Source organism: Porites lutea, chromosome 2, assembly GCF_958299795.1.
Source record: "Porites lutea chromosome 2, jaPorLute2.1, whole genome shotgun sequence".
Lineage (NCBI taxonomy): Eukaryota > Metazoa > Cnidaria > Anthozoa > Scleractinia > Poritidae > Porites > Porites lutea.
In genome coordinates this window covers 6821705-6836606 of record NC_133202.1, presented here as the reverse complement: position 1 = coordinate 6836606, position 14902 = coordinate 6821705, and the positions used below count along the sequence as shown (strand labels likewise).

At 39.0% G+C, this 14902-nt stretch overlaps 1 protein-coding gene across 2 annotated transcripts in view; it reads left to right on the top strand.

Annotated features, from left to right (window-relative positions):
* LOC140927557 (TNF receptor-associated factor 4-like) overlaps positions 1 to 13380 on the top strand; it is a 29333-nt gene extending 15953 nt beyond the window's left edge. The window contains exons 8-11 of one of the 2 annotated variants that reach the window (XM_073377229.1): positions 234 to 293; positions 1142 to 1246; positions 11579 to 11622; positions 12339 to 13380. In XM_073377229.1, coding sequence (XP_073233330.1) covers positions 234 to 293; positions 1142 to 1246; positions 11579 to 11614 — 201 coding nt within the window. In that variant the 3' untranslated portion in view covers positions 11615 to 11622; positions 12339 to 13380. The remainder of the gene's footprint in view (positions 1 to 233; positions 294 to 1141; positions 1247 to 11578; positions 11623 to 12338) is intronic. The other variant, XM_073377230.1, reaches the window with a different exon arrangement.
* The last annotated feature ends 1522 nt before the right edge of the window (positions 13381 to 14902 follow it).

Below are 14902 nucleotides of genomic sequence, written 5' to 3'. Positions count from 1 at the left end.
ACTGTATAAGCTTTTATATTTTAATTCATTTTGGCTTTCCTCTTTTAAATGATCCTGTACCCACGAATTAAAACTCCTCAGTTATAACCACCCAGCACTGCTGTAAACATGGTTCACCAGTACCTTTCCCTTCGGTTCCCTTCGGGTGGCTAATAAGCACAAGCGTTTGAAAGTTATAATCATGGCCATAATAAGTTATGAATTTACCGTACATCATTTCCCCTTTTTCAAAGTATTCCTCTTACAAAAAGGAAAGCCCCAAAGCTGTGGCACAAGAAACTAAGAAAGAAGAGGTACGAACTTTTACGTATTTTAACAACTATCTCTTCATGCTGGGACAACTCAGTTTAAAGATTGAAAGCTTTCCGAAGCATTGTGGAAAACTCTTAAACCAAATGAATTCTTCCTACCACATGGCTTTCATCATTTGGAGGGGCCCTAGCTACCACGTTACCCTTCAAACGCCTCCAACGCAATCTACTGTAATTATAAGCGTTTCAGTGAAAGTTCTAATGAAGGTTTTTGTAAAATAAATACTTGTGCTTAGGAACGGACCGTTAGAAAACTTATGGGGGCCGAGGCGCAGTACAATATTCGTGCAAGGGAAAATTAAATGAAAAAGCCATGCACGCCAAGCAAGCCTTAAACAGATATTCATGGACTGCCCTAAGAAAATTGTTAAGAAAAAAAAACCTCATACGACTCGAAAATTCCCCACTCCTCCATAACTGTTGTAATGGTTCCTCCCCTATGAATATCCGGTCTACACTATTTCTTGCCCCAGGGTCCCCGTTAACAATAAACAATTGGTGCATGAGACAATACGCCAAGAGTTCCTCGGCTGTTAAAGCATATTCTTTTTTTGTGTGTAGATATATTCTCTAAAAGCATGTGACAATTTGTATTTTGAGTGGCTTAACAAATATACAGTCGGGCCTCCGCCACTTCTCTGCAACAGCCCCTTTTCTTCGTCCTGACGGACAAAAGGTCCAACCAACTAGTTTCTTCTGACCTCAAATTAAGATGGCTGTTGTAGAGAGGTTCAACTGTATACGCTTTAATTCATTTTGGCTTTCCTGCTTTAAATAATCCTGTAGTCGGACTTAAAATTCCTCAGTTATAACCACCCTTTCAATTATAGTACCCAGCACAGCAGTACAATCTCCGTCGGGATTATCAGCCTCCCTACCAAAGGGGAGTCGAAGCGAAACAACAAGCTGTCGTACAAGAAACTAAGAAAAACCAGGTACGAACTTTTACGCATTTTAACTAACAACTATCTCTTCATGCTGGTTCAGCATTGAAAACTTTCGGATGCATTGTGGAAAAATCTTGAACCACATAAATTCTTCCTACCTCATGGCTTTCATAATTTGGTGGGGCCCTATCCGCGCGTTACCCTTCAAACGCCTCCCACCTAATTTACTGTACAGTTATAAGCGTTTCAGTGACAGTTCTAATAAAGGTTTTTTTAAAATAAATACTTTCGCTTAGGGACAGACCATTAGAAAACTTAAAAAATGTTACTACTAAACTATCGGTTGTCTGTAAGGAGATATATATTATCCGACGTCAGGCAAAAACAGTGGCGTGGTGGCTCAGGTGTTTCTGTCGTTTCTGGTAGCACCAAAGCCTGAGAATGCGTGCACCTCAGTGCCAACCGTTTTTTGATAGAATGAGAAAATGGAATTCAAATTTCATTTTTATTTTTCGTTTTTCTTCGGCCAATTTTTCGTTTTTCATTTACCCGTGACATTGAAAAACGGATTGGATTTTTGTATGTTTTCGCCACACTTTGAAAAACTGATTTGAATTTTAGATTTTGTTTTTCGTTTTCGCCTCACTTTGAAAAAGAGATTTGAATTTCGGTTTTCGTATTTCGTTTTTCGCCTCACTTTGAAAAACGGAATTGACTTTCCTTTTTCGTTTTCGCATCACTTTGAAAAACGTATGGCATCCCAATGCGTGTACCTTAGTGCCAACCGTTTTTCGATGGCATAAACAAATGGAATTCAAATTTCATTTTTATTTTTCGTATTTCTTCGGCCTTGTAAAATGGAATTCCATTTCCATTTCTATTTTTCGTTTTTCGTCGACTTGTGACATTGAAAAACGGATTTGAATTTTGTTTTTCGTTTTCGCCGCACTTTGAAAAGGGGATTTGAATTTCGGTTTTTGTTTTTCGTTTTCTCATCACTTTGAAAAACGGATTTGAATTTCGTTTTTCGTGTTTCGTTTTCGCATCACTTTGAAAAACGGATTTCAATTTCGTTTTTCGTATTTGCACTGCTTGTTATCATCCACTCACTCTCACTGAAAAACAGATTGGAGTTTTTTGCATGAATTTGAAAAGTGGATTAATACACCAGTCATTTGAAACTCCACCCCCCCTCCCCCCCTAAGGGGATGACCGGGGTAATCATAGTCACTCAATCACCCCATTTTTATTCCCCGGTAGGTGGGGGATACGCTAGAAATCCCGGTCTTTGTCTCCCTGACCGGGGAATAAGCAGGGCAGTCACTCTGTGGTAAGCGTTTCCATTTTCGCAACGCGTAGTAATTTTGCATACGTTTTTGTCGCTTCTCGCAGCTGAAGAAATACATGTATGCTTTGTAAAGTGTCTTTTGACGCTGCTTACATAAGACAAGTCTTAAATAAGACACAAACTGTACCATTTATACGAGCATATAAGGAGTGTCTTAGCTGAGTCCCGTTTTATTCAAGTCTTGAACACAATTTTTGTGCCACTTATAGGAGAAGTTAACTAGACGCGTCTTATTTTTCCCCGTTCAAGTGGCCCAATTGTTTAATACCTTATGATGTTGTAATTTGTTATATCCTGGAAATGACGACAAGAAAGACACTTTGCAATGATTGAGTCATTCTACAAAAACTCCAGAAGACTGTGAAACTTGATTTGTAATTTTTTGTTATCTCGCATTTTGTGACTTCAAGTTGTAAAGTGTTCAAACGTTCGTCATTTTCCTTCTCCTTCGAGGATATGTAAGTGTTGCCGCTGCGTGTTTTTTCGCGGCTATCATCATAGCGGAGCTCTGGCGCGCGAAGCGCGCCTGCGGAGCACCATGGGTAAGTAAATCTACCCATCCCAGAAAATTTGGTAATCACGTGACCGTACACCGCCCGCCCGCCCGTCCGTCCGCACCACAGGGTAACCAGTGTTTAATCCTCACACTTTCTTGCTAGTTTGGGAGTACAGGAAGACTGATACTGACAGGCATTCATCCCCTCCTGTTTATGCTTAGCCACAAGATGCTCGGTAACTTTTCGGCAACTTTGAGATTTGGGGTAACTTTTGAGGGGATTTTCGGCAAGTATTAAAATTCTCGGCAACTTTTGATTTTTTTAGCATTTTTGAAATTGTTTTTTACTTTTTTCGTTTATGCTACTGTGTGTGTGTGTTGCAGGGGGGGAATGCGTGTACCTTAGGGCCAACCGTTCTTCGATGGCATGGGAGAAAGGAATTCAAGTGCCATATCCATTTTTCGTTTTCGCATGGCATTGAAAAACAGATTTGAATTTTTCTTTTTGTTTTTCGTTTTCGCCTAACTTTGAAAAACGGTTTTGAACTTCGTATTCCGTTTTTCGTTTTCAATATCAGTTTTCGTTTTTCGTTTTCGCATCAGTTTGAAAAACGGATATGAATTTCGTTTTTCGTTTTTCGTTTTCGCATTACTTTGAAAAACGGATTTGAATTTTTCGTTTTCTCATCACTTTGAAAAACAGATCTGAATTTCGTTTGTCATTTTGGCATGACTTTGAAAAACGGATCACTGCACCAGTTCAGTCATTTGAAGCCCCGGCCACCCCTCGGGGTTGACCGGGCCATTCACTTTTTATGTAACTAAAAGTAAGTGAATTTTCCCCTCTCCGGGGCCAAAGTGAGTAGTAAATTCCCCCCCCCCCCCCCCCAATGATATGTCTTACACACACACGGTACTCCTTTTTTTAACAATGGATGACAAATAATAATATATAGATTTAGCCAGGGCTAAAAGCGAAGCTCCTATACATTAACTCGAATTTATAATTTAAATCAAACAATAAACTTGTTTTCCACAATTTAGTTAACTTAAGAGCACATTCATGTGACTTTTGAGGGAAAGGTTAAGTGATTTTAGAGAAAAGTAATTTGCAAACAGTCCAAGCTAAGAGTGAACTTAATCTTACATCGAGTTGATAGCCTTATATGTTTACCCAAAAAATAGCAATCATCTTCGATCACATTTAAGAGCGCGGGCTCTTGATCACAGTAGATTAGTCCTGGAAAACAAATTCTTGGAAAACAAATCAGGCCGAATTTTTTGCGTTCGACAAGTTTACTTTACAAAATATTGCCAACAAGTCTTTTACGTGTAACCCAACCTTTTATACTTTTTATACATCACATCTGAGGTGAAACAGTACCATGTGGCGCTGTTTTTATCATACAGACCTCGGACAGAATGCAGTATTTCACAATTTTGCAATACAAATTGAACTCGCTCAATATTCAGGACGATCGAAGCACGTGTGGGCTTTTAGCGAAACCGTTAAAAAAATTTCCAAAATCACCTATACGGCTAGCCGGTTCTCACTTTTGACAAGCGCCAAAGTCGACTGTTTAAATTATGATTAATAGAGTTATACGCTTCAACGTAATAAAAAATTTATTATGTTTATTTTTTATTTAATGGTTTTATGACGATGTGTAATCGTCAAAAGCGTTTGGTACGCGCGGCATTTTGACTACTCCTGCATGCAAGCGATGTTCATGAGCGACTGAAATCAAACGGCACAGCGATAAAGATTGCAAACGAGACTACTAACAATCAATAAAAGGAAAATCATTCGGTTAAACATATACAGAGACAACAATTTTCATTCACGAAGACAAGTATTAAAGTGTCTCTGAAAATCCTTGTTTATGTTTTTCATTTTGTAAGCCGGCTTCCCGGTGTTTGCTTTTTCAAAGATAAACTCGAGGCAAGAAAATCGCTCAAAGCTTTCTTTTACAGCCAGAATTATAACTAAATATTCTTTGGAACGTTTTCTTTCTATTTGCGGTGAGAAAATGTCTAAAGGCTTTTTAAAGTTCTATAAGCTTATAATCAAACCTGATACCCGGTGAGATCATTGTCTCAAATCTTACAATTAAAAACGTGCATAAACTAAATAGCCGCATAAACTATGCTCGCCTTCATTAAATTAGATATAAAAAACAAACGTCAAGTACAATAATTACTCAGGCTTACCATTCGAGAAGCACTGAAATCTATCAAGTAAGGCCAGAATCGCTTCAGACTTTTCAACCCTCTTACGCATCAAGCAAGGTGAAAAACGAAAACGATGCAATCCCTGCCTCGTACCCAGACGTCTCTCTTTTGATGAAAATGTGCGCGCAAAGGAAGGCGGGAAGGAGACAACGGGCGAGACGTCTGGCAGATCTTGTTTTCAAGATGGCGGGAAGAGTAATGGCGGACGAATATGCAATTTTTAAATAAGTTCACCCCTGTTCATTTTGCGAATTTTGAGCAAATCATTGCCTATCCACGTCGTGTGTATGAAGAGGAAGCTGTTTTCACCCCACACATTGGACTCAAGCATCATAATGTTTACTACCGAACTACATAATGTTTCCTACCGAACTTTAAATCGAAAAACTACTAGCCGCGGACGGGACAGTACTGCCTTTAATGAAATTCCGCACGCCAAGGTAACAGACGGTCAGGAAAGTTAGTAAGTTAGTAATCTTTTCTGTTAAGGTCCCTAGTGATGAAACGATCTCTTCAGTCGAAGTGAAAACATGATGGCGAGCTGAGAATTGTTGCAACAGCCAAACGAAGCCAAATGTAAAGCTTTAATACTATTTGCTGCACGCTGCATCTTGAGTACTTGAAAAGGCAACAAACCAGTCTGACTAGTCTCAAGACGTCTAAGTTATGTTATTAAAAAGATAATAAATCTGTTAAATTTTTGTCTCAGGATTTCGCATTGTGTATCATTTGCTGGACAATGTAAGCTTATGTACTTACAGGAAAAACAGCCACAAAACTAGCTCTAGGTTTTTTTTACTTACATTTTTTTATTGTTCGATTACCTCACTGGGTACTAGACTTGTCACTGAATGCACAGCCCGGTGTGAATAAATCCTACTTACTTTTTATTTATATGCCTGGTCTGTATTGTTTTTTATTTGTTTTTGTGATATTACACAGTAGACCAATTTAGTTTTGCCATGCTCTTTTATAACACATCATTTGTGTCTTAAATTATTGGTAACTTAGATTTTAAGTGGATAGACGATTTTGTTACCCTGATGGAAGAGGGTGATGTGGTTGATGAGATACCATCGTAACTACCATTTAGCCAGACAGGAGACGTTGCCCTAGACACTTTTTTTAAAAAATAATTGTGTTTGAATATTTCAAATTTCATGGCAAACAAGGTGCTGTGAATGCCATTTTAGAGAATAATGATTGCATTGTCCTAATGCCAACTGGTGGTAGGAAAGACTGAGTATTATGAAGTTCTTGGGATCATTCTACCCTGATTCAACATTGTTGTTCCTGTGATTGCTTATACATGGTTCCTTTCTTGGCAAACCTGTGGTAGCATAAATTTTCCCTCACAAGTCTTCTGAAGGGGTAGTTTTTGACCTGCTTTGGAGTTCCAGAGGAATACAAGATCATATAATAATTATCAATGGACCCAGAATTGCCAAATGCAAAAGATGGTTCTGCAGAACTACTAACCCCCTTCCTAGAAATTTTAACTACAAAATTATAATCAAGATACAAGCATTGAATGGAAAGAACAGGAAAAACAGGCCCCTGGACAAACTGGAAGAATATGCAGTAAAAAACACTACACTACACTATTTAGTAGGCTGATGTCAGGTCCATTAACAGTGTCAAGCGGTGAAAAATGCCAGCTGTTTTAAGTATGGACCAGAAGCTCAGCCATGCAAAACCCTCACCCCTTCCCATTGCTTCCACCTCACCCAGAGAAATAGAAAATATTGCTCCTATTCCTTAAATTAGTGTCACTGGACATTGAAATGATGTATGCTTTATGAACTTCTGCCAAGATTATTCAACGGAGATGTGCTCAGGTCATTGAACTATGGTCAGCAAAAGAGAAAACCCGCAGCCCTAATCAAACTTAAACTCGATCTAGCTGTCTTGCCCAAAGTAATAAAATACTTTGCTCCGGCTATAATTCCTTCGTTTTGGACAATGAAAATTGGCTTGATGTGTGTTTTTTGAACTAATACTGTGACAAAAGCATGTGTACAGTTGCCCCTTCCCCCGCACATGGGTCACTGAGATTATTGAATGGGCATGTTGTCATTGAACTGACTTCTGTTAAAAAAGGTTTAAGCCCGTTCCCCTTCTTTTACATTTGCGTGTCCCAATAAAGTTACATTGAGACTATAGACCTGGGCCCAGTACTGTTGTTCGAAGGCCGATTAGCTCTTAACCCGGGGTTAAATTTAACCCGGATTTCTTTGTCTTGTGTTCAAAAGCATTTTCTCGGATAATTTTGTCTGTTATTTTTAGAGCTTCCAATCGTCAACTTGTAGACAAAAAGAATTTAAACTGAAATGCTTTTTAACCTTTCAAATCTGAATTCAAATCTCGCACTAACCCTAGGTTAATGTAACCCAGCTTTGAACAACTCGGCCCTGGAGTTTGAGTGAGATGTAGTAGTGTGGTCATTGAATCATTGTGTTTTAACTGAACAAAATACTTTATTCAACCTTCATTCAAACATTTTTAGTCTTGCAATAGGGGTGCCATCATGCCAGACATCTAGCTAGATAAAATTAGTAGTGTAACAATTAATCAAATTCTCTATTAATTGTGATTATGACCATTCAGTTCCATTCAGGATTGTTTGCTTCCATGTTTCGAGTTTGGTTCGACTTTTGCACACCTTCTCCAGGGTGCCCTCAGTGAGTTATTATATTCTAAAATAAGAATCCAGAACTCTTTAATGTGCGTTTTTGATTGATGAGCAAAGACAATAGTAGTTCGTGCGCCATTTTGTGTTGCCTGGTAAAAATGTTGTCCTTCAACCTCCCGTTGAGAATTTCCAAATAAGGCAATTAACCGTGTGCGACACACTCTTTGTCAGGATCTGAAACATGGCGACGAACCAAGCGACTGTGATTCCTCCTGTCCCTGTTACTATTCTTATATTGAGGGTTTAGGGTTGCATGCTGTTTACATTACGCGTTATGTATAAGAATTAAGAAACATTTACATAATCAAATCGAAATCATCGAAATCGAAAGGCAATAATCAAAATCGAATCGCAAGGAATATGAATCGGTACACCCGTAAATAAAATGAAATAAAGTTAAAACTAATGATAGCAATAACAAAATCTCCTACAAAAGATAAAATCGATAAAAATATTATGGCATTAATTATTGTACAATATTACAAAATACTAAAAAAATAAGCTAGAAAAGACTGCCTTTATAACTGGAGATTTTCGTCTCCCTCATCAAGATTGACAGAGATAGTCCAAAATGATGGATTGATCAATGCTGGCACCTTCCTTCTCTTCAACCCCTTCCCTAATCCGATAATAAAGTTCATTCACTTATCTCTCGAGAATCTAAGGATCTTATACCGAGAGTCAGGTAATTGTAACCTTCAACAAGTTATGCATTTTTATTTATTTTGTCAAAAGCATCAACTTAAACATATCAATCTGTCCCTGGTTTCATAGTTAGTAACGTCGCAGATTTAAATCTTGGTGTAAGGACATAATGTGGTCTTGATAATTAACTCCTGACCTTGCACAATCTAGCTAGGCCTTGCAGTTCTTTTAGTTCACAAGGTTACTTGCTCGTTGTTCGGTGGATTTGACCTAAAAGAGCGAAAAATAGAAACATGGTCGCCTGCGCTGTACTTTACTAATCCGGATTCTGGAATAAACGACAAGTTAAACACTAGAATATAAGACTTACCCGATACCCCCAAGTCATCAAATATTTTGTTAGAGGTCTTCGATTCGTAAGAATCCGACTCCTTTGCAGCCTGTCGATTATTTCTACCTCAGGTTTTGGAAATTTTGAGCCATTCACCTGTCTACTCAAAGTTTACAATGTTCACAACAATATGCTACTAAAATTGATCGCGTCCAAGACTTAAAAAGACCAAAAATTGGGCCCTGCCAAGAAAACGACTTTTTTGCCAAGAAAACGACACAAGATCTGGCAGGCGCTTCGCCTGCCGTCTGTACCCTTCCCATGGTCCCTTGCGGTTCATCACCAGTCACTCGTTTCGCCCTCGCTTTTGCCAAGCGAAAAACGAAGCGCCTGAGGAGGAGGCTGATGCAATCCGAAATCGGATTTCCGACTTTGACAAGCGACGTATTTCTCAACCAAAAACCCAGTAAACAAACTAGCCATGAATAACAGAAGACTCTTGATAGCAGCTGAATTCATTTTGTACATTCAGTGGAAAACGACAGTTAAAAACATCACAAGTTGACACAAAACTCTGTCAGCTTCAGCAAAGTAAACAAGTTTCAAGATGCTGCAAAAATTTTCCGCATGAACTCACCTGTCAAATTTTGACCAATCAGAGCATAAAAATTGGACGTAGAGCGTGACCAACGCGTGACTTTGGTGAGAAGAGTCAAAAGCAACTGGCATGTCTTCCCTGCCTATAAAAACTGGCTGAATTTTAGCTTCCGAGGTCAGTTTGAAATCAACATTTTAATTGTGCGGCACATACAAAACACAACCTATTTCATATGAATTAAAAAAAATAAACTTGAGCCTGCGATCATTTGAAAACTAGTAACTTGTCAGCGGATAACTTCAAAAAGATGTTCGACCTCGATGAGTCGACACCTGAGCCCGCGATACGGTCAGGTGATACTGGTCAGCGGATACCCTGTTTTGACACCTGTCAATTGATCACAACATTGATCTGCAATATATGGGTTCAATATCAGTCTTCCTGTACTGCCAAACTAGCAAGAAAGTGTGAGGATTAAACACTGGTTACCCTGTGGTGCGGACGGACGGGCGGGCGGGCGGTGTACGGTCACGTGATTACCAAATTTTCTGGGATGGGTAGATTTACTTACCCATGGTGCTCCGCAGGCGCGCTTCGCGCGCCAGAGCTCCGCTATGATGATAGCCGCGAAAAAACACGCAGCGGCAACACTTACATATCCTCGAAGGAGAAGGAAAATGACGAACGTTTGAACACTTTACAACTTGAAGTCACAAAATGCGAGATAACAAAAAATTACAAATCAAGTTTCACAGTCTTCTGGAGTTTTTGTAGAATGACTCAATCATTGCAGTGTCTTTCTTGTCGTCATTTCCAGGATATAACAAATTACAACATCATAAGGTATTAAACAATTGGGCCACTTGAACGGGGAAAAATAAGACGCGTCTAGTTAACTTCTCCTATAAGTGGCACAAAAATTGTGTTCAAGACTTGAATAAAACGGGACTCAGCTAAGACACTCCTTATATGCTCGTATAAATGGTACAGTTTGTGTCTTATTTAAGACTTGTCTTATGTAAGCAGCGTCAAAAGACACTTTACAAAGCATACATGTATTTCTTCAGCTGCGAGAAGCGACAAAAACGTATGCAAAATTACTACGCGTTGCGAAAATGGAAACGCTTACCACAGAGTGACTGCCCTGCTTATTCCCCGGTCAGGGAGACAAAGACCGGGATTTCTAGCGTATCCCCCACCTACCGGGGAATAAAAATGGGGTGATTGAGTGACTATGATTACCCCGGTCATCCCCTTAGGGGGGGAGGGGGGGTGGAGTTTCAAATGACTGGTGTATTAATCCACTTTTCAAATTCATGCAAAAAACTCCAATCTGTTTTTCAGTGAGAGTGAGTGGATGATAACAAGCAGTGCAAATACGAAAAACGAAATTGAAATCCGTTTTTCAAAGTGATGCGAAAACGAAACACGAAAAACGAAATTCAAATCCGTTTTTCAAAGTGATGAGAAAACGAAAAACAAAAACCGAAATTCAAATCCCCTTTTCAAAGTGCGGCGAAAACGAAAAACAAAATTCAAATCCGTTTTTCAATGTCACAAGTCGACGAAAAACGAAAAATAGAAATGGAAATAGAATTCCATTTTACAAGGCCGAAGAAATACGAAAAATAAAAATGAAATTTGAATTCCATTTGTTTATGCCATCGAAAAACGGTTGGCACTAAGGTACACGCATTGTAAACGCATTCTCAGAGACAGCAGGATGACTGATGAGACTCTCTAGGTCGCTTTCGTTCCGCGTTTTTGCATCAAAAACTCTGAACGTGTAGCACGCGTTTTGTCACTCACTTAAGCCGAATAGCAGTACGATCGTCGCTTTGATCTCTAATACCGTCGTTTGATCAGTGTTGATCGTCCCGACCCCCGCCCTTTAATTTCTTCGAAATTATCGGTATCCCGATACAGACACCACTGGATAGAGAGGCTCCCACCTATTGCATGTACGTCTGGTAGACTGAAACCCCCCTTTTTTCACATGTAAATGATCGTGATTACGAGAATACCATGATCTCCACAGGAAAGGCGAGGTCGCGGTTCAAAGCAGGGTTATTGATACCCAGGGTAAGTGCCAAATTTGAATTCAGATATGGAAGCTTGAAAAGAAAAGTTAGTTTAATCCTTTTTGTCATCTAAAATTTGACGTTTGGATTCTCTAAAAAGAGCAGCAAAAGAGGGAGGATTCCGGGTAAAATTTAACCCGGGGTTAACCCCAATAGGCCTTCCAACAATTAACTGGGCCAAGTCTTTGGGTCGGCCAGGGTTTTTAGGTATACTGTATATTGGGGCATTTAATTTCAGGTAACACTATTTTTTATGCTTAAAATTAGGTATAAAGTATTCACTCACAACTAATTTTGGGCATAAGGTATACCGTGGTTTTCTTAATTTTGGTAATTTACCCGAGTCTTAGTATAATTTTTGATATATTGGAAGGTTTATTTCGGGTATTTTGGTATTCCTCTACCCTCCACCCCCTGCCCGACCCTGAAGTCTGGGCACACACTTCACTGATTGAAAAAAAAAATCGGTACAGGACAGTGCCAATCGAAGGTTGTCGTACAACTACCGAGGATCGAGCAAATGATTGGAAGAATTTTATCTTAATGTAAGATAAGGAGCTTTCAGGTTCCTTATTTTACATTAAGATATAACTAAAGTTAAAATAGCTTGTGGGCAATCTATTATTAGAGAGCTGAACCATGACTCGCACACACCTTGGTCGTGGCCTTGCATATAAATCACATCTAACGAAAAATGTTTCTTTAATTGCCTTCCAGTACCGTTTGGATGATGACGACATGTAAATATCCTAACTGTTTGGAAACAAGCCGAATAAATCTTGTGGCTTCAGCAAGACGTGTCTGCGTAAACGATTCCTATAAAGAGTGCGCGGAATAACATTGTGAAATTTTTTGTGAGACTGTAACAAAAATATAATAATTGTACTTATACGAGATACAGGATAGCAGTTGCCTTGTACCCGTTCCTTTTTAACACGTTTTTCTCCACTACGGTCCATTTTTTCAAACCCTAAGACGCGCTTCAAAAACTCGGGGATATATTAACAGCGTTTAACTGGGGAAGGGATATTTAGCTTTGCTTGAATTGTTGGGAGGTTCGAAAAAACCGAGTTTTTGAGAGATTCTATTGCAGTTTAAAATATTAAGGAGACAAGCGCAAGACAGGAGCTGCGATAAAACTAAGCCGTGCAACTGACTCTTGTGACAAATCACAAGCAAGTCGAAGCAAAGACCGCAGGTGGATCACGTACGGTTAATAGTAGAACTGAATTGTTAAGAGATCACGCAAATTTTTGAGGTTTAGGCAATGGTTCAGACTAAGAACTGACGGAGAAAGTAAAAATAATGAGACTGAGATCCCGTTTACAAGAACTGACAAAAACTTGCACGGATCCGTCTTTCGTTCACATTGGACTCATAGAACCGCCGTGCAAGTTTTTAAGCGGCCGGCAAACTTGTGTGGACTCGTGTAAACAGTGCTGCAATCTGTAACAGAATTTGCACGGTTTCGTGTAAACGCGTTGCACATGAAGTAAAGAACTTGTCTGTTTAATAATCTGGCCGGACCCGTGTAAACCGGGTCTGAAACGGCAGCCCTTGCTTCCCGCAATTGAAACGTCTGAATAAACATTTGTCGGAGACGACACTGTTTTCAAATTTTCTATAAATGAAATGAAGAAAATACATCTACTTTCTAAGCCTTATAAGTTGCATTGTGTTGTATTTACAAACAGTACTGATCACAATTTACAGATGTAGTCTATCCAGAATACTTAGGCAAAATTATTCAAAATGGCGGCGTCCTTGAAGAGTTCAAAGAAAGTAGTCAGAGGCAAAAATTTTTTCATATTAACAAACTTGATTTAGTCGAATACACCACAGCAAATTCAATTTGCTTTGCAATTTAAACATAGACCTCGTTTAGTTTGGATGGAAACGTAATGACACTATACCACACACATTTATGTTCACTCCTCTTCTCGATAAAAGACTAACACGACTGTATATCCTCTTCTCCCTTCCATGTGTGAACATGTTCTACATCTCATTAACCCAGTCTGGTATATCCTGGTTTGTCCAACCACCTTCCTGGGAGGCCGTTATTTGGAACTTTGAACAAGCCGTCCCTCACTGGATTGTAGCCTGCGTAGCAAGCGTTTCCGTTTGGTTTCCGAGCAAAGAAATACCGAAGGGGACTTTCGGTTTTGACCGCGCGAGAAATGAAACGAGAGCCAAAAAGTGAAAGAGGGCCACTTTTCTTGCGGTCTTTGACTCTCGTTCCTCTTTCTTTTCTGCTAAACCGCACAGTAACGCTTGCTACGCAGGCTAATTGGATTGCTACTGAACAGTTTTTATCAATTATCTTCATTTATTGGTATTTCCTTTTATCTTCCCACTGCAGTGTTATTACGGCCGATAAAATTTAGAAGCACAAAATTATCGATCCAAATTAACTCTGAGTAGGTCTGTGAAACCGCCATTCGACTATTTTGAATATTCATGATTTTTCTGTATTAGTTTAGACTTGGAGAATAATTGATTACTCTTATTTAAGTGCCCTTGAATAACTGAAATACGTGTGGTCTATGGAGACAAAGACGGATTTGGGACGTTTAAGTATCAAAGTTCTTACTATGAATTAAACAAAAATTACATCGTAAAATTTTAAATAAATGATTGTAAAACATTCAAATTCGATTTCATGCGAGATTATTTGCAACTGGTATTTCTTTTGAAAAACATCGGCACATTCAAAGGTGTAATTTCTTCGGAATGTTTACATTTGCTTAAGTAAAACAAAACAGACATTTAATGCTGACATATATCGTATAGTCTTGGATGCAAATATCCTTGAATCTGACTACTTTAATTATTACGTTGCACTGGGTAAAAAGAACGAAAGACGAATGCAGTTCGGGATAGTAACTATTTTAAGTGGCTGATGGAAACATAGTCAATTTTTAGCATGGAATTTCTTTAGCCAAAGAACTGCATCCAACTCTGTTGCTTATCAGAGTTATCGCTCAAGTTCGTCCGTTTATTTGTCTTACAAAAATTACTTGTTGCTTCTATTTCACTGTTACCTTGTATAATTTTCATGTAGAGTCCTTTACTCGCTTCTGGAAGCGCATTTTGTGCGCAGTGAACATGCATACCTGGAGGGAAAAAGTCTGGAAACAAAATTTGATTATTTCGCTCGACGCGACAAGTAGATAAATTGTGTCCCAGATTCCGTTTAAGATAAGGACAAGTTTCAGTTCTATCTTGATCCCGGGATTCCGCGTATTGTTGTTGTTGCGGGCGCGTTTCATTTGTCAATG